The 24,448-nt window shown below is 41.0% G+C and overlaps 1 protein-coding gene across 1 annotated transcript in view; it reads right to left on the bottom strand.

The window, feature by feature from the left end:
- kif26aa (kinesin family member 26Aa) overlaps positions 1-24,448 on the bottom strand; it is a 129,227-nt gene that overhangs the window by 86,266 nt on the left and 18,513 nt on the right. Inside the window, exon 4 of the mRNA XM_063002537.1 lies at positions 978-1,463. Within this exon, the coding sequence (XP_062858607.1) occupies positions 978-1,463 (486 nt within the window). The remainder of the gene's footprint in view (positions 1-977; positions 1,464-24,448) is intronic.

The following is a 24,448-nucleotide window of genomic DNA, read 5'->3' as shown; positions in this document are numbered from 1 at the left end:
ATGTCCAATCACTTGGTCAGCATTTCATGTGACTTACTGCAAATCTGACTCGCTGTAAGCACGTGTCCTTCACGATCTGAGGAGCTAAGGAAGATAAAATGGGAGGCAGCCGCCGTCCCTCCAAGGACTGTCGGTCTCACAAACAATGACAATTATTTTGCTATGATGGCGTGTTGTTCACATGCATTAAATGGCTTAAAGTATGTGAACACATGGCCATAAGCATGATGGGGTCGTCCTCTGTATGTCCTCTAGTTAAACTGCCAATGGTGGTGCTTCACAAATGTGGCGAACCAACCAGGCAGGACGTCGTTTGGCTGTCCGGGGTAGCCAGAGGCCACAGAGAAATTATTTATGTACAAATTGAATGCAAGGGGAAAAGAAGCACCCCACCAGACTGGTGACACTGCTGAGACTCAAACTCTGGTGTCTTAGTGCACCAGGTGGTGCAGCGGGGTATTCCACTAGCACGCCAGCGCTAGGATTCTGAACTCCCCTAGTTCAAGTTTCAGCTTTGCGGCTGGGTGCCCCTAGCAGGCACGACTGCAGCAGTGTCTGTAGCAGACAAAATTATCACTAAAGTCTGCTGTGTGGGAAAAGACCGGACTAAAAAAAAGAGTGGGGTCTTCAAGGCTGTGCAAGGACCCGAGGCGCCTATACATAAGTGAACGAATGCAGAGATCAGAGCATGACTCTCCCTGTGCAAGACTGGCCCCACATGTGAATCCATCAAAGTATGGGCAAATAAAAAGAGGTTGTGGACTGCACACAAGTCAGAGGGAGCGTATGTCAGGCAAATATACCCTCCTCAGACGTGACTGAGATCCCCAGCAGTGGAAGACTAGTTGGCTATGCTAAATTGGGAGAAAAAGGGGGGTGATGTAGCAATACAACACTGTGGTGGTGAGTTAGCGCATTAGATTCGACTGAATATACTGTCTTATATTTTAGCCTTATCCTGTGATTCTGGCGCTTACCTGTGTGTACTGGTGACGCTGGTCTCTGCTTACCCTCGCAACGCTCCACACCCCTTCCAAATAGTGTTGGGCGTAGATGGGTAGTGGAGTGACCGTAGCAAAGCAGGTGGGCTTGATGTCCACGCCTGTAGCGCCGCTCTTGATCCAGCCCATCTCTCTATGCCTGATGCTACTGACTGGCTCGGCACGGGGGCGCTGCGTAGCTCTCGGCAAGCGGCTCTGGATCTGGTTCAGCCGTTCTTTGAAATGCTGCTGTGGGGGCAAACTGTGGGCGGTGTGGTGGAGCGGCTGCAGGCCGGAGGAAGATCCAGACCGCCGGTCAGGACTAACATGAAGTGCCAGTCCCAAGGCTGAGTGAAGGGCTTGGCGCCTCAGCTGATGCAGAGGAGTCCCACACAGATCGCAGCGGCTCTCAGCACCCTGACCCCTCGGTGGCCATTCTAGAGCCTGAAGACGGTCAAGGAGGAGAGCTGCAAAGCTCGGGTCCTGCAAACAAAAGAAGAGAGAGAAGAGGTGTGACTTATTAGTTAGGATTTTTACTAGTAGCCTTTGTAAATAAGGGGTGAAGCCTATTAGAATATGGTTTCTACCTCACCTATCATTTACTCAGTACCATGTACTGACCAATGCTTGTCTCCAGTCTTGTCTTCCTTAATTACTTTTTAGATTAAAATGCCTTTTTGTATTTATTGTACTGTTGTCTATCTGCACAGTCAGTGATTACAAAGCTGAACGAATATCATTACAGCTTGTTACCAGTGTGTCTCACTGAAAGAGCTTTATACACGATCAAATGTAGCAGCATCTGAAAAAAACAACTGAAAAATAACTGGGACTTTAGAGCTTGTTGGTTGGTAACCCGTCTATTTTGAGAGTGTTGTGCAGATCACCACAGAGACCGCTAGAGGTCCAAGTTCATTCGGGTTTAGCAGAAAGACTGGGTTTAATACAAAGAGAAACAAAGATAAAGAGAAAAAGGCAGGGTGAGGGTGAGAGAGGTCATTACTCGTACCCTCTAGTCAGGAGCTTTTTCAATCTGAACTGTCTTCTCTTGATGGGAGAAATTAGATATGAAGGCAAACACAAATATAGTGAAACCGATAAAAAAATGAATCCATTTGCCTTTTAAACTAGCTCACTTTACTGAAAGATACAGTCTGACTGTGAAATGGAAAATACCCAAAAGTGCCATATTTGGGCCTGGGTTTGATTCCTTGGCTGGGTGACCAGGGTCCTTTTATATGAAGTTTGCATGTTCTCCCTGTGTCTGTGTGAGTTTCCTCCGGGTGCTCCAGTTCCCCTCACAAGTCCAAAGACATGCAGTCAGGCCAATTAGAGCTACTAAAATTGCCCTAGAGGTGTGTGTGAGTGTGTACTTGTGATGGACTGGTCGCCTGTCCAGGGGTTTTCCTTCCCTTTGCCCAATGAATCAAGAGTCCCTGTGACCCTGACCATGATACAGCAATCGTAAAACAGACAGTGAATGAATGAATGAACAAATGAACTAAATTTCAAAATATGGGCATTGTTATATGTTATAGAGTCAATGTCAACCCCCCAACCCCGCTTACGGAAGTGCTTTCCACAAAATGTTGGTGTGTCTGTGTAAATTTATGCCCATTGTGCCAAGATCAAGCAGTTATTATTATTATTATTAGTAGTATCATTATTATTAAAATGTGCCATCAAGTAAAAAAAAAAAAGATAGTCTATACAATTTTGACCTTACAGCGTTTTGGATTTAAAATGTGGTTGTATTATTAATCTGATATGTTAGATATAAAGTTAAGGCTAAATAAGTATGCAAGTACTCTATATGAGTTCTATATGCGCTGTAATGTACTATATTACCAAAAAAGTATGTAGACGTCCCTTATAATGACTGAGTTCAGGTGTTTCAACCACACCCATTGCTAGCTGGAGTATACAATCAACTATAGCAAATAAATGATATGCTTTTAACATAGTGGAGATTGTTTAGGGGAGGCTCTTGTCCTGTTTCAGTAGGACTAGTTTGACATATTTGGTGTAGAGGAATTTCAGCGGCCTCCACAAAGCCCTGACCTGAAATAGGAGGCTGTTATAGCTGCAAAATTGGAACATTAATACTCATAGATTTAGAATAGGATGTCCTAAACACCATATGTGTCCAAATACTTTTGACCATACAGTGTATGTTGACACATTTATGACCCGTAAGTACATCCCAAATCCCATCTGAACAATAATATGCTGTATCTTACAATAAACACTATGATTTATATCTCATCTTAAAGCACTGATCCGCTACTTCCCTGCTGCTAAATGCTTTTCACAGCTAGATACCATGTTGTAACATAATTTCTAGTACTATCATCCAACTTTCTGTGCTCAGGGGTGTTGATGAGTGTAGTAGAGGGTGTATGAGTCCAGATCCCTCCTCCTTCTTGTCGTAATAGATTGCCTTTGTCTGGAGGCAGGGGAGAACTGGAGTGACCGCACTGCAGGAGGGTCAGACGACAACAGCATGCCAGATGTCTGAAATCTGCTTCAGCCATACAGCCATTCTTGCATAACAACCTGTTAGAGCAAAACGTTCAGCCTGGACACACAGCTGCCAAGTGTTCCTTAAAATGGACCATGGATACCATGTTCAGAGACGAGCTTCACTCAACATGAAAGGGTCTGGACAATATGCTGGAAACACTGGGCACAAAGCAGCTAAACAGGGTGCCAGTCCATCACAGGGAGTCAAACACTCACTTACTCATTCACACCAGGGGGCCAATTCAGAGAAGAATAACCACCTACTGGGAGGGAGTATAAGGAAAACCTCAAGGACACAATAAGAAAAAGATGCTGTGTCAAGTTAAAACATTGCCTGCTGCACCACCATGCCAAACTACCCAAACAGTGTCTTGTAAGTACAAACAACTGGTTCTACTAGAATCTTAAATGCTATTTTGAATGAATTTTAGATGCAGATCATCTTAAAATGATAATGCACATATACACCGATCAGCCATAACATAAAAACCACCTCCTGGTTTCTACACACATTGCCCATTTTATCAGCTCCACTTACCCTATAGAAGTACTTTGTAGTTCTACAATTACTGACTGTAGTTTTTAAATACCGTGTCCACTCACCATCCACTCTATTAGACACTCCTACCTAGTTGGTCCACCTTGTAGATGTAAAGTCAGAGACGATCGCTCATCTATTGCTGCTGGTTGAGTTGGTCATCTTCTATACCTTCATCAGTGGTCACAGGACGCTGCCCACGGGGCGCTGTTGGCTGGATATTTTTGGCTGGTGGACTATTCTCAGTCCAGCAGTGACAGTGAGGTGTTTAAAAACTCCAGCAGCACTGCTGTGTCTGATCCACTCATACCAGCACAACACACACTAACACACCACCACCGTGTCAGTGTCACTGCAGTGCTGAGAATGATCCACCACCTAAATAATACCTGCTCTGTGGTGGTCTTGTGGGGGTCCTGACCATTGAAGAACAGGGTGAAAGGGGGCTAACAAAGCATGCAGAGAAATAGATGGACTACAGTCAGTAATTGTAGAACTACAAAGTGTTTCTATATGGTAAGTGGAGCTGATAAAATGGACAGTGAGTGTAGAAACAAATATAACCAGTATTATATAGAGAACATAAATGCATTGTGAGCATTACCTTGATAGATAACAATGTACTAACATGCGTTTGTATACACAGTTGGTATTTAGGTATTTAAATTTTAATAACAGTAATTAATATGTGATTCATTTAATCATAGCCACATTGTCATTAACAATCGTTATTGTCCACCAACTTTATCTACATTAATAACTAAGATTCTGAGGCTCAATTTAGCAGGAATCATGTGTTTCTTCATTGTATATTCTATATTAGTGTATGTAGCTCAAAGGTTTGGCAGTTTTAATAATAATAATTATATTGGACAGATAAAATGCCTTGCACAAGCCTAGACTTCATTCTTGTATTGCAGTTTCTAAGTCCATGGTGACGTACAGCTTACTAACATGTAGACAGTGTCAACATAACTAAAATAAGAATATACACATTTAAAAAGAGAATGTAAAAAATATAAAGCATAAACTTTTGACACTGTCGCCTCACAACAAGAAGGTTCTGGGTCCTTTCTGTGTGGAGTTTGCATGTTCTCCCCGTGTCCGTGTGGATTTCCTCCGGGTGCTCTGGTTTCCTTTCACAGTCCAAAGACAAGTGCAAGTGTTTGATATATAAACTTGTAAACTGATGAATCTTGTGTAATGAATAACTAACGTTTCTGTCATGAAGGTAACCAAAGTGTAAAACATGACGTTAAAATCCTAATAGACAAACAACAGATGTAATGAACTCTTTAGTTTTAACACACACCCACACAAACATGATTTGTGTACATTGTTTACAAGTTTTATTCTAACGATAATGCATATAAATAAAATAAGCTATGCCAGGAAGAATGGGATAAACCGCCCAAATTATGGTGTCTAAAGCTTGTACAGATGTGTTCAAAAAGACGTTATTACAAAATAATTGTGTGTTTATCTAGTATCAAGGGTCTTAATACTTTAAGTTTGTGATTTTTAATTTTTTTAAAATAATTTTAAATAAAATATGTTTTAATGTTTTTCAATTTATCATACTGGGTAAGTGTGGGATGGGTAAAATGATAACTGGATCCAATCAAATTTAAATCTACATTTTCAGCATTTAGCAGACGCCTTTATCTAAAGCGGCTTACAGTACAGTATACAGTCTGATCAATTAAGGGTTAAGGGCCTTGTTCAAGGGCCCAACAACAGCAACCTGGCAGTGGTGGGGATTGAACCAATGACCTTCTGATTACTAGTCCAGTTTCTTAACCACTAGGCTACGGCTTGCCCTACAAATCTACAATGTAAAAAGTCAGTGGGTCTGAATGCTTTCCAAATATCCTGTGCAGAAACTATAAAAGTAACTTTGTCTACATAATGAGACCATAAGAAGTGAAAATAAAAATAAAAAACTCTGATCGAACTACATAAAGAGACGCAGAGTTTTAAAGCCGGGGTCTCGTCTGCTTGTCCAACAGAATTTACTGACCTTTTAAAGCTGTACCGCCAAATACCACAGGGGGGTTAGAGACCTATTAAACATGAGTCAGTGGGTTTCAATAAACACGGGCTTTAAATCACCACCCCAAGTGTGTCTTTATCCACCCCTGCATTCTAATACACAGGCTCATGTGCAACAAGGCACACTTAGGGAACGTTAGAGAAAGAAAACACACACCACACCCACCACCTGGACTCCTCTATTCACTGCCGGTCGAACACAATAGTGATGGTGGACTGTGTAGAATTGTTGATATACAATGCCAGCTGTGGACTTTATCACCACGTTGTGACTGACAACATTACAACGTGGGTTTCTATACCAGGGTCATTCTGCTACGGACGATACGATACAGACTGGATGAAGGAATCTGACCCATCTGTGCAGCGTGATGATGGTGTAGTGACGAGACGTGAGACTACTTGGACTTGGCCTGATATGTTTATATAAATACAAGATATAACCGTCTTACTTAATCTAATCCATTCATAAACAAGTACAAATAATAAATAACATTATGACCACCTTCCTAATATTGTGTTGGTCCCCCATTTGCTGCCCCATACGCAACAAACTGTGATGCTCTGTGTATTCTGACACCTTTCTATCAGAACCAGCATTAACTTCTTCAGCAATCTGAGCTGCAGTAACTCGTCTGTTAGATCGGACCACACATGCATCAATGAGCCTTGGCCGCCCATGACCCTGTCTTGTTTCTCGGACCACTTTTGATAGATACTGACCACTGCAGACCGGGACACACCCTACAAGAGCTGCAGTTTTGGAGATGCTCTGACCCAGTCGTCTAGCCATCACACATTGGTCCTCGTCAAACTCGCTCAAATCCTCACGCTCACCCATTTTTCCTGCTTCTAACATCAACTTTGAGGATAAAATGTTCACCTTCAATTGCTGCCTAATATACCCCCCCCCCCCCCCACTAACAGGTGCAGTGATGAAGAGATAATCAGTGTTAATCACTTCACCTGTCAGTGCTCATAATGTTATGCCTGGTCGGTGCATGTTAATTAAAATACACATACACATAAATACTGCATCACCAATAGTGGATAAAACATAGAAGATGTTATTGATTAATATTCTAATAAAATATATTGTTGTTAAAAAATTTATAGGCATTTATAGGCATTTAATAAATAAATGACTGACAATACAGACCTGAGTGTGACAATATTCACCTGCTGCCAACTGACTACACTTTGTAGTACTCATCCTACATGCTGTGCATTTTACTATTTATGTAAATATTCCACACGCTGCTAACTTACATATATGTATATTGCCTGTATATAGTCTTATAGTTTGTATATTTTTGTGTTTAATGTTTAATGCATACATTGCTTTTATACTGTATTTATACTAGAGAGATACCATCAGCCGGAACCAAATTCCTTGTGTGTATCCACATACTTGGCCAATAAATCTGATTCTGATTCTGATTTATAGGCATTTTGCCTGCGTCCAGACTTTAGAGACACCCTGTAGTGCTACTTTAAAAATGCACATTAAAAATGTGTTGAATGACCACGGCTTTAGGTAAGAATGTAAACTACACATTACAGATAAACAGTGAAAAAAAAATCAATCAGGTTTTCACATTTTTAAATCATTGCAGCTATTCTAAAGAAGTGTAACTCCTACAAACCTCAACAGTAAGACTGAAAAATTTCACTTAGACTTAACTTCAATCAATAATTAAAGATGGGTAAATATAAAAAAGTACATATATTTTACCTTGATGTGATGTTGATGTGCCGAACTACCGAACTACGTGTCTCACCAGTTCACTACTGCTTCACTACTAAACTACAAGAGTCTGTGAAAGCAGAGCCCCCGACTCCTTCTGCACCCCAAACATAAATCACTTCACTTCACTTCAAAAAGTTTGGACTTTATGAGGATAGAGCCAGATGGTATATTGAGTAGAAGGGGGTCAAAATCAGGGCTTAGTGCTTAAAGTAAAATAATGTGAACCAAATATAATTTTGTTTCTTTTGCTACCTTGAGTGAAGTGGCATAATAATATTTTTATCACTGTCTGTTCTCTAATGAGCGCATACAAAATGCTAAATTAATGGTTTTAAGCACTTATTTTAACACTTGTTTTACTGGATGCCCAGTATTTAGGTTTATTTTAGTATAAATAGGCCATCTGTCCCAACCAACTAAAATTAGATAGGTAGATAGATAGATAGATAGATAGATAGATAGATAGATAGATAGATAGATAGATAGATAGATAGATAGATAGATAGATAGATAGATAGATAGATAGATAGATAGATAGATAGATAGATAGATAGCATGACTTGTCCTTAGTGGGCAGCACGGTGGCTAAGTGGGTAGCACTGTCGCCTAACAGCAAGAAGATCCTGGGTACGATCCCTAGGTGGGGCGGTCTGGGTTCCTTCTGTGTGGAGTTTGCATGTTCTGCCCGTGTCTGTGTGGATTTCCTCCAGGTGTTCCGGCTTCCTCCCACAATCCAAAGACGTGCAAGTGAGGTGAATTAGAGACACGAAATTGTCCATGACTGTGTTTGATATAAACTTCTGAACTGATGAATCTTGTGTAATGAGTAACTACCGTCCCTGTCATGAATGTATCTAAAGAGTGTAAAACATGACGTTAAAATCCTAATAGATTAAATACTAAGCCTAAGCCTAAAGCTAAATGTTTTAAACCTCTCTGATCCAGTCCCTGAGATCCACAGTACCGCTGATGTGAATAAATCTGCCGCTGTTTCACACCTGCTTCATCTCATCAGGTGAATAATTATTGTTGCTAATGAGTCGAATCAGAAGCGCGAGTGCAGAGAAATCTCAGAGTTGTACAAATGAATTATCCAGCATTATAAAATAATTCAGAAAATGAGACACACGTGTTTATAGAAACAGTATTTCTCCCTCTAATATAAACATGCTTATAGTGTGTGGGTTCAGTTCTAAGATGAACTTCACATGCTTTAATATATTCCTGGTGCATATTCATGTAGCTAGAAGCTTTCTAATCAAACACAAGCGCAGCCTCTCTGTGGGGGTGTATTTCACTGGTACCTTGCACTCCTGAAAACACTCTCAGAATTAATTATTCTAAAGCCAACACACAGTAATCAATACAATAAAATAAATGAATACTTTAGTACTGGCTACTAAAATCATTTAAAAAACAATACTGTATTGTATTGTTTTTTAAATACAATACAATACATGATGGCTGGGTGGGTAGCACTGTTGCCTTACAGTGAGAAGTTCCTGGATTTAATTCCCAGGTGGAGCGCTCTGTGTCTTTCTGAGTGTGGTTTGCATGTTCTCCCCGTGTCTGTGTGGGTTTCCTCCGGGTGCTCCGGTTTCCTCCCACAGTCCAAAGAGGTGCAAGTGAGGTGAACTGGAGATACTAAACTGTCCAAGACTGTGTTAGATGTAACCTTGTGAACTGATGAATCTTGTGTAATGAGTAACTACCGTTCCTGTCATGAATGTAACCAAAGTGTAAAACATGACGTATAAACAAACAAGCTCGTGTATTGACCTGTTATTGTATGTCCACTTCTATTTTTGGCTTGCCCTTTTGTACTGTATTTTCCAAATGACTGTCTCTGGTTTTCGATCCTGTTTCTGTCTCCCGTTTTTCCCTGTTGGATTGTGTTTTTGATCTGATGCTTTGGTCCGGTGTTTATCTGGCTTTGACACGCGCTTGTACTTTGACCACAGTATTTGGTTCAGCCCTACAAATTAAAGTCTATTCCATTTTATACCACAAGCGTCTCATTCCAGTCTGTGACGTTACATGGTCAACATGACATCAGGACTAGAGCAGTTCAGTAATGTACATCACCTAGTCCAGCCTTTCTCAACCGGGGTGCCGCCTGGCTTCGTCAGGGGTGCCGTCGAAAATATTCTGATAATGATGAGTCGTTCGCCAACGATCCGATTCTATTAAACGGCTCTTTAAAATAAACAAAAGGAACCGAGTCGCACCTCTGGGAGACGTTATATATATTTTTATTTCTGCGCAGTTCAGACTGTAATCCACCCAGTCCGCTTCCATCAGTAGAGGGAATTAATCAGTCATAATAAGAGCTGTTTATTATCAAAATTCAAATCTGAAAACGGAGAGCGGAGAGCGAGCGAGACACACACACACACAGAGAGAGAGAGAGAGAGCGAGAGCGCGAGCGAGACACACACACACACAGAGAGAGAGAGAGAGCGCGCAAGAGAGACACACACACACACACACACACACACACACACACAAACTGATCGTTATTATTACCTCATTACTGTAAATATTATAATTTGTATTATTATTATTTTGCACTGTTTTTATTAATATTTTATTCTATTTTATATTTTTTTGCACATGTAACTGTTTTGTATATATTTGTTCTTTCTTACTGTTATTTTTTATTATTTCTCTCTAACTTGCTTTGGCAATACGAATGTCTTTATTTGTCATGCCAATAAAGCTTCTTTTGAGTTTGAGTTGAGAGAGCCGTAACCGAGCTACAGAGAGAACATGTAGAAAAGAAGCAGTGCTCTTAGTATAATGACAAATAATTGAGAAATAAACTATAAACTTGTTTAATTATGTTAAATCTGATTCGTTCATGGCGCGAACTGAGCTTTTCAAGCCTAACTGCCTCTCATCCATCCCTGCCAGAATAGGGTGACTGTGTGCATCATCCCAGGCTCAGGTTTCCCATTAAAAGTAAGTCACGTTTACCCCTCCCTCCCTAAATGACACCTTATGGTGTGTGTGCGCGTGTGTTAGCAGTCCGAGGGATGCAGAGTGTAAGTTTTTTAATACATTTTAGACTGGGGTGACTTGAGATTTTGTATACTTTTAAAGGGTGCCGTGACTGAAAAAAGGTTGAGAAACTCTGACCTAGTCCATTTTTTCCTACTTCGGGGTTAGAAAAATGGACAATTAAATTAATTACTTTGCTCAGTGGACCCATTTCGACTGTGTACAGCTGACAACCTACACAATAATAATGTCAATAAGAGGCATAATTGACTCTTAAAAAAAAAACTAAAAAGAAACATTTCATACAGAGGCTCTTAACAGTGTAATTATTCTCTATTACAAGTACACGTCAGTCGCTGGGATTCCATTATTATCATTATCAATCTGTGGAAGCCTTTTACGACATATCGTTCCATTTATCATGTAACGCTTCATGCTAAAATGATCAACATTATCACAGCAGAAGTGATTTTCATTTCCAGTGCTAATTTTGTTGGAATTTGCAAACAAACAAACGAGGAACAGAGGAAGATTAGAAATCATGATGATTATCTGCTTTCATCTGTGTTCTAGCTTGTGTTCAGCGTGTCAGCACTGGGATTTATTCTGTTTAATTAGGGATTTTTTTATGTGCTACTTTGCCACTCATGTTTCACTGAATATGTTGACAAATAATCCAAATATAGAACCTAATTTACACTAGAAGTATGAATACATAATCAATTACTACTAAAAACGTGTAAATATGTTTAGGGCAGGGGTGCCCCTACTTCCGTGGCTTGAGATCTACTATTTCAGTCAACAGGTCATCGCGATCTACTTTTTTTTTTAATTGGCCTCATCATTTGATTGATCTATATTGATGTTCAGCTTTACAGAGCAAGTGAGTGAAAAATCACACTGACCTTATTCTAATGATTTACACTGAATGGTGTCAGTCAGGTTTATGTAGTCTGGACAGTAGCTGCTGATACTGATCCTCACGATTTTTAGCGTGTCCAATTTCTACCCAATTACATTTAAATTTTTTAGTATTTAGCAGATGCTTTTATCCAAAGTGACTTACAGCACTGTGACAGTATACAGTCTAAGCAATTGAGGGTTAAGGGCCTTGCTCAAGGGCCCAGCAATGAAAACCTGGCAGTAGTGGGGCTTGAACACGGCAACCTTATGGTTACTGGACCAGTACTTCAACCACTAGGCTACAGCATAATTGCTTTATGCTTACTCTCTACTGGTGACCCCCGCGTCAATCGAGGAGAGCGAACTGACACACGCCCCCTCCAATACGTGAGCAGTAGCCGACTGCATTTTTTCACCTGCACCAGCCCTGTGCATGGAGAGCCACACCCTGATCAGCATTATTCCTCTACTCTGTGCAGACGCCATCAACCAGCCAGCAGAGGTCGTAATTGCACCAGTTATGAGGTCTTTATCCGGCTCCCCACCCTGGATGAACAACAGCCAAACATTGTTCATATAGCCACCCAGCCCAGCCATGTGGGAAAAAGGCTGATTCACACAAGTAGGTTGATCCAAAAATGCTGTGAAATATGTGGCACATTTTCTTATGTTTGGATATTTCAGAATGGATGGCAGAGCCGAGATTCGATACGATGTATTCGAAACCCCAGCTCTGGTATGCTAGTGTATTTTACCGCTGCGCCACCTGAGTGGCACTGATGCCAATTCTCAAGCAGCTTTCAAGTGTTCGTCAGTAAGGGTGGGCCGATATTTATTTTCATGTGGGAAAAAGGCTGATTCACACAAGTAGGTTGATCCAAAAATGCTGTCAAATATGTGGCACATTTTCTTATGTTTGGATATTTCAGAATTGTCCAGAAGAGGCTCTTGACTTCAGGCTTGAACCCGGCAACCTGCTGATTACTTGTCCAGTACCTTAACCACTAGGCTACAACTGCCCTACACGGTAATGGCAATAGTCAAAAATAAGAAACGCTCGATATGCAAAACGAAGTCGCCAATACTTCGCGACGAGGCAAACAAACAGGAGTGTTTAAATAAAGTTCATGAAATTACACACAGCTGAAGCAAATCAAAACTCCGGTGATGGTGATCGAAAAGACTGATCCGGATTGGCTGACTGAGGACATGTGACAGTCATGTGAGAGTGTGTGGGATTATGGGAAATGGAGTCCGTATTGTTAGAAGCAGGGAGAGAATTAGTACTCATGACACGTCTTCAGTGACCACTTTATTCAGAGCCGGGTCACGGCCCATCCACAGCCTACAGTTATAATATATGTACACGCCCTTCTGTGGGATGAATTGGAAAGCTAAATGCAAGCCAGGTTTTCTCATATAACATCAGTGTCTAACCTCACAAATGTTCATTACACTGAATGTGCAAAAATTCGATCCTTGAAGGTTATGAGGCTGTCGTAGCCACAAACAGGTGGGGCTGCCGTATTAACGTCCATGTTTTAGAATGGGATGTCCTACAAGATCATGGTCAAGTGTTCACACCACATGGTCTTATGGCCATAAAGTGTATGTCATGGTAGTCTTGGTACATGAAGGGCAGTGAGGGAGTGGTTTGCCCCAGAGGTGGCGTGACATCCCAATTCTGGAGCGGACCCCACACATAAAGACACATTATGCACAAACTGTGCCATATGGTTGCGTTTGGGGGGCATTCCCGTTACTAGTTAAACTCTGAATGTATATATCTGTGTATACATTATGCCATGACGTTCACCATATCCTCTACAGCTCCTCCTACTATTCCTTACGCCATCCTGTCATTTACTCCCTCAGACGAGCGGCACAATGACTTAGTGGGTAGCACTGTCAAATCACAGCAAGAAGGTCCTGGGTTCGATCCCCAGGTGGGGAGGTCTGGGTCCTTTCTGTGTAGAGTTTGAATGTTCTCCTATCCTCCAGGAGCTCCGGTTTCCTCCCACAGTCCAAAGACGTGCAAGTGAGATGAACTGAAGATACAAAATTGTCCATGACTGTGTTTAATATTAAACTTGAATTGATGAATCTTGTGTAACCTGTAACCACCGTTCCTGTCATGAATACCAACGTAACCAACGTTTCAGCTCGCATCTCAACATGTTCGACAGATTTCTCATTACAGGTGTCAACTGAATATCTAAAACGTAACCCCAGCAAGAGTGAGCTTATATATATTCCTGGAGATACGTCCTCCAGCCAAGATCCTGTCATCTCACTTAATAACTCTCAGATCAAACCCATTGAAAATGTACAAAACCTTGACGTTGTCCTGGATAGCAGCTCACGCCATGTCTTCCTTCACAGCATCAGAAGGATTTGTCCATTTCTCTCTAAGGAAACCACTCAGATTAGTTCCAGTCTCTTGTCATTTCAAGGCCGGACCACTGCAATCCTTCCTGCCAGGTCTTTTTATATCATCCGACCATCATCACCATCATTTTTAATCTCCTTACTGCTGCACTCTATTCACTGGCTTCCTGCAGCTGCCCGCTTTCAATTTTAAACAATAATGTTTGTCTGCTATGGCAAAAATGGGCTGCCCCCAGCCTACATTTGGGCAATTTAGGCTTGATTGTAGTCTGTACCTTGTACCCACTGTGACATAAAACAATCAAACAGCTGAGTCTCCTACCATCTTCAAAACACAACCACTGTTCACAACATTATACGTAAGGCCCTACTTAATTCATGACCGTCAAATTCAAACTTTAAGGTTTGTGTTTAGTGATTTAACATTTTTCATTTACGTAGCGTTTAAGTGCCTCACGTTTACTCGTTCATTTGCACCATGAGGCATCCTAGCAATCCTACGGCAATTCAGTTAGCAAAATGTCCAAGATGTCGTAGTGTAAAGCAGCTAAAAACACGACTCAACTAACTGAGTTTGGAAAACTCCCGAAAATATCGAGGACACGGTATTTTCCTCTTTTAGACAGAACATGAAGCCTCGCACCATCGCTGGATGTTCTAGGTTTACATTCAACTAGTAAGATAGCTGTGCTGTTTATTGTAGCTTCCATTTATTCTATCATTCAATTTATGAGTGTAATTTAATTACTGCTGTGAAATGCAACACTGTTCTTTAAAAAATCAGTGAAATCAGGCCGCTCAGGTGGCGCAGCAGTAAAATACGCTGGACTGGGCAGCCACATGAACAACGATAGGTTGTTGTTCACAGGGTGGGCAAGCCAGACCAGGGTTCTTCTTAACTGGTGCAATTATGACCTCTGCTGGATGATTGATGGCGCCTGCGAAGAGTCTGTGAATAATGTTGATCAGGGTGTGGCTCTCCGTGCACAAAGCTGATCCGCATATGAACTTGCCTCGTGCAGGTGAAAAGATGCAATCAGGACTGCTCACGTGCCGGAGAGGGCGTGTGTCAGTTGCGATGCTCTTATCGGTAGAGGTGAAGCGTAATGCAACCAGGGTAATTGATACGACCAGATTAGGGGAGAAAATTAAGCACATTTTGCTGTGAATTTAGCAGGTCCCTAATTATACATAAAGAAAATAAATAAACAACTTTTTTATTTATATATTGTTTATGCATGTTCTCCCATTTTTCTCCACCAATGACGATCCCTGCTCTGATTGAGGAGAATGACGCTAACCCTCCGACACGTGGGCAGCAACCGTATGCATTTTTGTCACCTACACTTTGACGAGTGCAGTGCAGCTCAGCACTGTGTACGGAGAGACACACCCTGACAGCACTCTTTTCCCGTCTCTGTGCAGGCGCCATCAATCAGCCAGCAGAAGTCGTAATTGCATTAGTTATGAGAGAGAGACCCCATGCGGCTTTTTAATATCCCACCTCTATCTGACAAACAGGCCAATCGTTGTTCATGTGGCTGTTCAGCCCAGCCGGCAGGCAGAGCTGAGATTCGATACGATGTATTCGAGATCCCAACTCTGGTGTTCGGCGTGTGTTTTACTGCTGCGTCACCTGAGCGGCCAGATATAAACAGCATTGACATGTCTGTGTGGTTTAAGTTTGGCCAATTCCTCTCGCCAAATTATCTTTAATTTATCAGCGTTAAAAGAGTTCTTCTGACAGACCTGCTGTTTTAAATGTCACTTAATTAATTAATAGGATTTAAAAGGATTTAAGGTTGCAACTTTAATAAACTGCTTCATTCATAATAATGAAAAGCAAATTCACACACACACACACCCACAGCCAGTCAGATTTTGTGGAAAACTCAAATGTTTGCTTTTCCAAACCTGTTATTCTAACAGTTGGGGAGGTCATGGTTCACACACGTAACAGCAGGTGATCCTCCCAAAATCTGTATCTGCTCCGGCATTAATGGAAAACAAGCAGCACAAGTTTGAACATTTGAACAGTGGAACAGAGGATTACACGTTCCATGTAAATAACACTATGGAAATATCTAGGTTTGGTCTTATCTCATTAGGGTTTGTCCCCAGTCAGCAAACATCAAACCCATTTTCCAGTTCTCCCATTTTCCTTCAGTCCTTTCCTGTTTTTACAGTAAATAGCCACTCTGTTTAAAATATACACAGATCAGGCATAACATTATGACCTTGTTTCTACACTCACTGTCCATTTCATCAGCTCCACTTACCATATAGAAGCACTTTGTAGTTCTACAATACCATCTGTTTCTCTACATGCTTTGTTAGCCCCCTTTCACCCTGTTCTTCAATGGTCAGGACCCACACAGGACCACCACAGAGCAGGTATTATTTAGGTGGTGGATGATTCTCAACACTGCAGTGACACTGACATGGTGGTGGTGGTGTGTTAGTGTGTGTTGTGCTGGTATGAGTGGATCAGACACAGCAGCGCTGCTGAAGTTTTTAAACACCTCACTGTCACTGCTGGACTGAAAATAGTCCACCAACCAAAAATATCCAGCCAACATCGCCCCGTGGGCAGCGTCCTGTGTCCACTGATGAAGGTCTAGAAGATGACCGACTCAAACAGCAGCAATAGATGAGCGATCGTCTCTGACTTTACATCTACAAGGTGGACCAACTAGGTAGGAGTGTCTAATAGAGTGGACAGTGAGTGGACACGGTATTTAAAAACTCCAGCTACGCTGATGTGTCTGAAAGCAGGCTAAAAAAAGTATGTAGAGAAACAGATGGACTACAGTCAGTAATTGTAGAACTACAAAGTGCTTCTATATGGTAAGTAAAGCTGATAAAATGGACAGTGAGTGTAGAAACAAGGAGGTGGTTTTAATTTGTTATGGCTGATCGGTATGTGTGTGTGTGTGTGTATATACTGTATATTTGTACTGTATATATATATATATATATATATATATATATATAAATATATATATATATATATATATATATATATATATATATATATACTGTATATATGATGATGATGATGCATGATTTCGAATGACTCTCGATAAAGAAGTAAACACAAATACACAACACACTCACACCTCAGAACCAGAACAGAAGTCATACCATGGCACAACCTCTGAATTTGGCTCTGATCTTTTACTCACCCTGGTTAATAAACTCATAGTTAGAGCCCTTTGTTAGTGGCACCAGAGTCTTTAGGAATTCAAATAAACAGCAGTGATTTGTGACACCAACAGCACAAGTCCTGCTATCTTAATGAGTTCAGCATGCAGTCAGTATCGTAGAGACATCAGGAATGTGTGTAGAGTCTTTTGTACTTCACCTGCACATAAATTCTGTTGTCGTGGCTCTGTGGGCTCATTACCTCGAGGACACGGTCGGAGTTTACAGTCTGGCCGAGCTCATTTCCTCTGCCTGGCTAAGGTAAGTGTGTGTGTGTGTGTGTGTGTGTCAATGATGTGTGTTTCCTGTTCAGTTTGAGCTCTAGTTTGTAAACCAGGTTCAAATGGTTGGCGTAATAATACATAGAATATAAAAGGTTTTAATTTCAGCATGGATATAAAAGAAGGTTTTGGGTACTATAAGCTTTGCTTGGCCCCACATTTGAAGGAATCAGTATGTGTGAAACAAGTGCAATATAACTATAATAAACAATGTTTGAGGTATACTGAATACCTCATATATACACCGACCAGGCATAACATTATGAGCACTGGCAGGTGAAGTGAATAACACTGATTATCTCTTCATCACGGCACCTGTTAGTGGGGGGGATTTATTAGGCAGTAAGTGAACATTTTATCTTCAAAGTTGATGTTAGAAGCAGGAAAAATGGGCGAGTGTGAGGATTTGAGTGAGTTTGACGAGGGCCAAATTGTGATGGCTAGACGACTGGGTGAGAGCATCTCCAAAACTGCAGCTCTTGTGGTGTGTTCCCGGTCTGCAGTGGTCAGTATCTATCAAAAGTGGTCCAAGGAAGGAACAGTGGTAAACCGGCGACAGGGTCATGGGCGGCCAAGACTCATTGATGCCGATCCAACAGACGAGCTACTGTAGCTCAGATTACTGAAGAAGTTAATGCTGCTTCTGATAGAAAGGTGTCAGAATACACAGAGCATCACAGTTACAGGGCTGTTTTGACAGCAAAAGGGGGCCCAACACAATACTAGCAAGGGGGTCATAATGTTATGCCTGATCAGTGTATATATAAACTATGAGTCAAAAAGGACCTCTATACTTTTGCCTGTAACTTCAGCACTGTTGCAGCACCAGATCACAAGACAAGTTTCCTTAAAAATCACAGCATTTTTTTCCAGTTCTTCTCTGTAAATTAACCTTATAGTAAATACTAAAAATAAATAACAACATTCACTTATTCATTCTTGATTTACCACCGCTTTATCCTGGTCAAGGTCAAGACACCCGGAGACAAGGAGAACATGCAAACTCCAGACAGAAAGGAATCAAACCCACTTTCTTTTTTGCTGTGAGGCGACAGAGCTACCCGATGCACAACTGAGCCAAAATGTTCTAAATAAGAACATAAGAAGAATAAAATCACAACACCTTAATCTATAAAATGACAACCAATCAATACACGGCAGCATCACGCAGGCGTTACTGTGCTGACGAAATAAGTGAGTTGAAAGTCTCCTGCAATACTGCATGAAGGTGACTATTAAACAGGAGCTCACGCGCATTCATGCAGGAACTTTCAGCAGCCAAAATGGTTTTATGTTTAAAACAAAACACAAACATACTCAAAAATCAATGAGTGTCCTGGATTCATTTCCTCCATCCTGACAGAGGCTCGTACAGCAGGTCTTAGCAGCTCAGTTTTACTGCTCCAGTATCTAAAACAAAGCGAGTCTGAGGGGGGTCGTAAAGCTCGGCAGAGTTTAAGTACTTCTGCTTTGACCTGGCAAGTGGGGCTTCTTAGAGGAAACTACCACATTAAAGCATCATGACGCTGCAATAAAAAGCACTGCTGAGAAAACCTTCCAGAACAGTAAGTACAGCAGGATAGACAGCAGAGCAGATTTAGGCTCAGGATGGGATTAAGACTAGAAACGTTTTTTTGTTATTTTTTTAAGTTTTATCATCGTTTTTTCACGGCGACGGGTGTTGCTTCTACAGAATCACTGGCCATAATGCAGCCTGACAATCCAGACAGGATGCTGATCCATCACAGGGCCTCGGCCACCCCCTCCCAGCCAATCATGTCTGTATTTAGACGCAGAAAAGATTCGTACCCTGGATTCCTGGATCTCCAAAACGTACATATTACAGCAAACCAATAACAGATGACAGTGGTGGAGCTTGAATCAGCAACCTTCCGAGTAGTCCAGTCCTAATCACTGAACTACCACTCAAATCAGTTTCATTCCATGAGTTATAATGATGCTTCAACACTCAGACAGGCCCAGATTAAAGCCACACAGGCACTTGAGCTGTGGAAACTTCAAGAGCTTCTTTTATAATATCATTACAATTTCTCAGGCTCTCCCTGTGTATTACTGTTATCCAGAATATAATTATACAAAACTCTCTCTCTCTCTCTCTCTCTCTCTCTCTCTCTCTCTCTCTCTCTCACACACACACACACACATTATAAACACAGGCTACAGAGTACACATACCTGCAAATACACACAAGTGTAATGGATAGATGGATGGATGGATGGATAGATGGATGGATGGATAGATGGCTGGATGGATGGATAAATGAATGGATTAAACAGGATGGATGGGTGGATGGATAGATGGATGGATGGATTGAACAAAATGGATGGATGGATGGATGGATGGATGAAATAAACAGGATGGATGGATGGATGGATGGATTAAACAGGATAGATGGATGGATGGATTAAACAGGATAGATGGATGGATGGATGGATTAAACAGAATGGAGGAATGGATGGATAGATGAATTAAGCAGGATGGATGGATGGATGGATTAAACAGGATGGAGGAATTAATGGATGGATGGATGGATGGTTTAAACAGGATGGATGGATGGATGGATGGATGGATGAAACAGAATGGATGGATAGATGAATTAAGCAGGATGGATGGATGGATTAAGCAGGATGGATGGATGGAGGGATGGATTAAACAGGATGGATAGATGGATTAAACAGGATGGATGGATGGATTAAACAGGATAGATGGATGGATGGATTAAACAGGATGGATGGATGGATGATAGATTAATGAATAAAGAATGGACAACAAATCTGGACAGAAAGATGGGTAGAATAATACATTAATAAACAAATCAATCTGGTCAGAAAGAGAACGAATGGATGGTAGATTAATGGATCTTGCAGTGTGATATTTAGACAAATAAAAATTAAATGTTTTATTGTTAAAAAGAGAAAATATAAATATTTATATTTAATAAATAATACAATTTATAATAAATATTTGCTGTGTGTTTGTTCTATCCATATCCTTATATCATCATATATTATATATTATTTTACTAACATCATTACATTTCACTGAAACGGTGTATATGAAGTAACATTACTCTGTAGGAGTATTTTATAAAAAATGTACCCTACTAAGCTATTAAATCCTAATGTAATTTTTTGGTAATGGTGTGGATGTACTGAACTGTGGTTGCAGTGCCAGGAGCTCGGAAGAATGCAGGTGATGGAGGTGTCGGAGTGACTGAGCTGAATTAAAGCCAGCAAAACCCCAACATTGATCTGCTTCATGGCTCACTTAGCCTGTCATTTAGTCTCCTCCAGCTTGGTTCTCTTAGCTTATCTGTCCCACACCTTCAGTGATTTAATCCTCGTTCTGCCCTCCATCGTTCCTCGTCTCTGCCCCGGAGGCTCTGACAGCAGCAGTCACAGTGCTATTCCTTCAATTTAATGACAGACTCTGATGGTAGCAATTACAGAGCTCTCTATCTCCTACATACTCCCTATTTTTAAGATTTCTGTCTTTTTTTGTTAGTTTTGCAGCAGTTATTTCAGACTTTAATCTTTGGTCCTCCTCTCCTTCCCTTCATTTAATAAAGAAGTTAAAAAGAAAGCCAGTGCTTTGTTTAAAGAACATGAAGTGATTGATTATACACCGATTAGCCATAACTTTAAAACCACCTCCTTGCTTCTGCACTCACTGTCCATTTCATCAGCTCCACTTACCATATAGAAGCACTTTGTAGTTATTCAACTACTGACTGTAGTCCATCTGTTTCTCTATATACCTTTTTTTAGCCTGCTTTTACCCTGTTGTTTAATGGTGAGGACCCCCACAAGACCACCACAGAGCAGGTATTATTTAGGTGGTGGATCATTCTCAGCACTGCAGTGACACTGACATGGTGGTGGTGTGTTAGTGTGTGTTGTGCTGGTATGAGTGGATCAGACACAGCAGCGCTGCTGGGGTTTTTAAACCCCTCACTGTCACTGCTGGACTGAAAATAGTCCATCAACCAAAAATATCCAGCCAACAGCGCTCCGTGGGCAGTGTCCTGTGACCACAGATGAAGGTCTAGACGATGGCCGACTCAAACAGCAGCAATAGATGAGCGACCGTCTCTGACTTTACATCTACAAGGTTTGATTGCTGACAAAACGATTACAACAAAACGATTGCTGTATGGTTTTTTTGTTATTGGATTTGTATAACAATGTATTTATGTGAATTTTTTAAGTGTACATTTTTCTATTTGATTTTCAAACCATGATACTCTAGTCTGATCATCACACAGGCCGCTTCCTTCACATCTCCACTCCACAAACTCATCAGTCACCTCATATTAGAGAGCCGTTCTTCAGCGGTGATTAATGCAAATTCGGCTCTCATATCAGTTCTGGTTTCAGCGCAGCTGCAGGAAAGATTTCCCCCTTTTTCCCTCCGTCTCCATGATGGAGTGCTGTAGCAAAGGTTATTCTCATTTGGTTGCTTTTGTAAGAAATATTGCCTGCATGGTGGCCTTTATAAAGACGGTCTTTTCACACAGTGATGTGAAAGCTTCCAGGCTCCTGAAAGGTGAGATGGTGTGGTGTATTGATTTATAACAAATTCTTCTTTTGTGTATAAAAAAGGTAGACACGGTTCTGAGACTGGTGTAGGAGATGGAAGGCTGGGTGGCCAGAGTGTGCTACAAATTTCACATACTAAACGCTTAGCGTGTAGTGATAATTGGAGTAGCTAGTGATCTCGTCAACATGACTACCATTACCTCAGGATCTGCTGCACCTAAAATAAAATGCTATCTGATGAAGACTGAATTAAATTGTTAGTGTGAAGGCTTTACTTAATTTTATGATTAATGGTAAAGCTGGTCTCTCTCTCCATGTTTAAAGTTATTTGTGAGGGCAAACTGACATGACTTAAGATGTTAATTATTTAAGCTTTAATTTACCCATTGAACGGGTCACCTTGGCCATCATCGCAACAATTGCCCCCCCCCGAGAGATTTGGCAGGAGCCGCCACTGTCCGGTCGTATGAACAACACTTCACGTGAACAAACCTTATCGTGACTTATTGTACTAAAACAAGTGAGGAATTTCATTAGTGGAGGAACTTATGAGCAGTAATAATGAAGAGAAGTTTAGTGCTCCTGTCTCCTTCTTTTAGTACATTAAACCACGTTAAGCTTTATTTTTACAATCAGTGCTTTAGGCTCTCGGAGAAGCTGATTCTGATTCTCATAATTTCTCAGAACCTCGAGCTGTAACACAAGTTTAAAAGTGAAACAGTGAGGAAAATCCAGATAAACCCAGATACACGTGGAGCTTTTAGACTGGATCTGACGCTTATTCCACACAAATGCAGATTTGTCTCTAGGGATGTAACCATGCACCACAAGACAGTTAAAAAATCGGTGCACATGCGCCACGATTCGAATCGGTTATTCATTTAAGATGAATCGATATTCACTTTAAACAGCAGAGGGCGCTGGCGCTATTCACCTCGCCTGGTTGATGTCACTACAGGGTTGCCAGGTTCGGATTTTCCAGCCAAATTTATTTATGTGAGGATACTTTCTTTATTTGTACTATTCATTTATTATTCATCTATTTATATAATGTTGGGTTTGGTTTAAAATTTCATTTCAGTTTTTTTACACAATAAGCATTGTTTTGCATAGTTTGTACCTCCCTCAGAAATAAAAGGACATTTATTATTTAGATAAATAAAAGATAAGCACAAATACAGTATTTTATTTTATTTTTTAAAGAGAAATAATAAAAGGAAACTTTGTCATAATTTGTCTTCAATTTCATTTTGTTTAAAAAATCGGGAAAAAATCGTAACGTGAACCCAGTATCGTGAATTGTATTGCATTGTAGAGCGTATCGTTACATCCCTATTCGTCTCATATTCACACTTTGATGACGTTTTACTGCTGAGCAAAGCAGCAGTTCACACAGAGGCTCGTGGTTTTGCCGTTCTCATGTGAATGCACCCTTAAAGTTTAAATGAGCTCTAATACATAATATAAATAAATAAATAAATAAATGAATCTGAGTGGATTTGGCAACATTACCAGCAGGGGGCGTCTGTTCTATAGTGAGTTGGAGGTTAATAAATATTTTTTTGCAATGCAGTGTGAGTATTATGGTTTGGCGTGGACGATAAGGTCTCAAATACTGTAATGCTTGTGTGTGCTGATGTATTCTGATAGAAACTATATTATGCCCCTGTTCCACGTTTTTACACCCCTCCCCCGGGTTTCCAAACCCTGTACCTTGCGTTCCCATTGGCTGTAGTTCGACATCGCACTCACTGCAAGTCGGGCGATTGATCCAGATATCTAGCATGCTAGATATTTGAGCCGCTCGGATCGAGTTGTTGAACAGTTCACACATAGCGATCGAGCTGCAACATCTAGCGGTGACCAGTCGGCGAGCGACAATCAGGGCAAAAATTGTGTAGTGTGAACTAGGCATAAGCTAACACAATTAGCCTCAGGCCATTCAGACCAATGGGATGAGGTGGCACAACCCGCTAGCATGCACTACCATCTCCTTCTATGTACCGAAAACGATTAAACTGTCCCTGACGAGCCCGAATTTACAAATAAACAACGCGTGTGCACCTTTATACAAAATAAAAATAAAAGAGAATTTATTTACATTTTAAATGCTTCGCATTTGTCTGTCATTTTGGTGAGAAAAGTTGTTCCGCACTGAATGCTGGGATTGCCTTCACCGCTAAGGAAGCATCGGACGCTCCCTCATTATTCAGTCAGATTATCACTCACAATTAAGGCACCTCAGTAGGAGCATTTTAAAGTATCTAAGA

Source organism: Trichomycterus rosablanca, chromosome 9 (genome assembly GCF_030014385.1).
Source record: "Trichomycterus rosablanca isolate fTriRos1 chromosome 9, fTriRos1.hap1, whole genome shotgun sequence".
NCBI lineage: Eukaryota > Metazoa > Chordata > Actinopteri > Siluriformes > Trichomycteridae > Trichomycterus > Trichomycterus rosablanca.
Note: the sequence above shows the minus strand (reverse complement) of the source record. Positions and strands in the feature narration are given on the sequence as shown.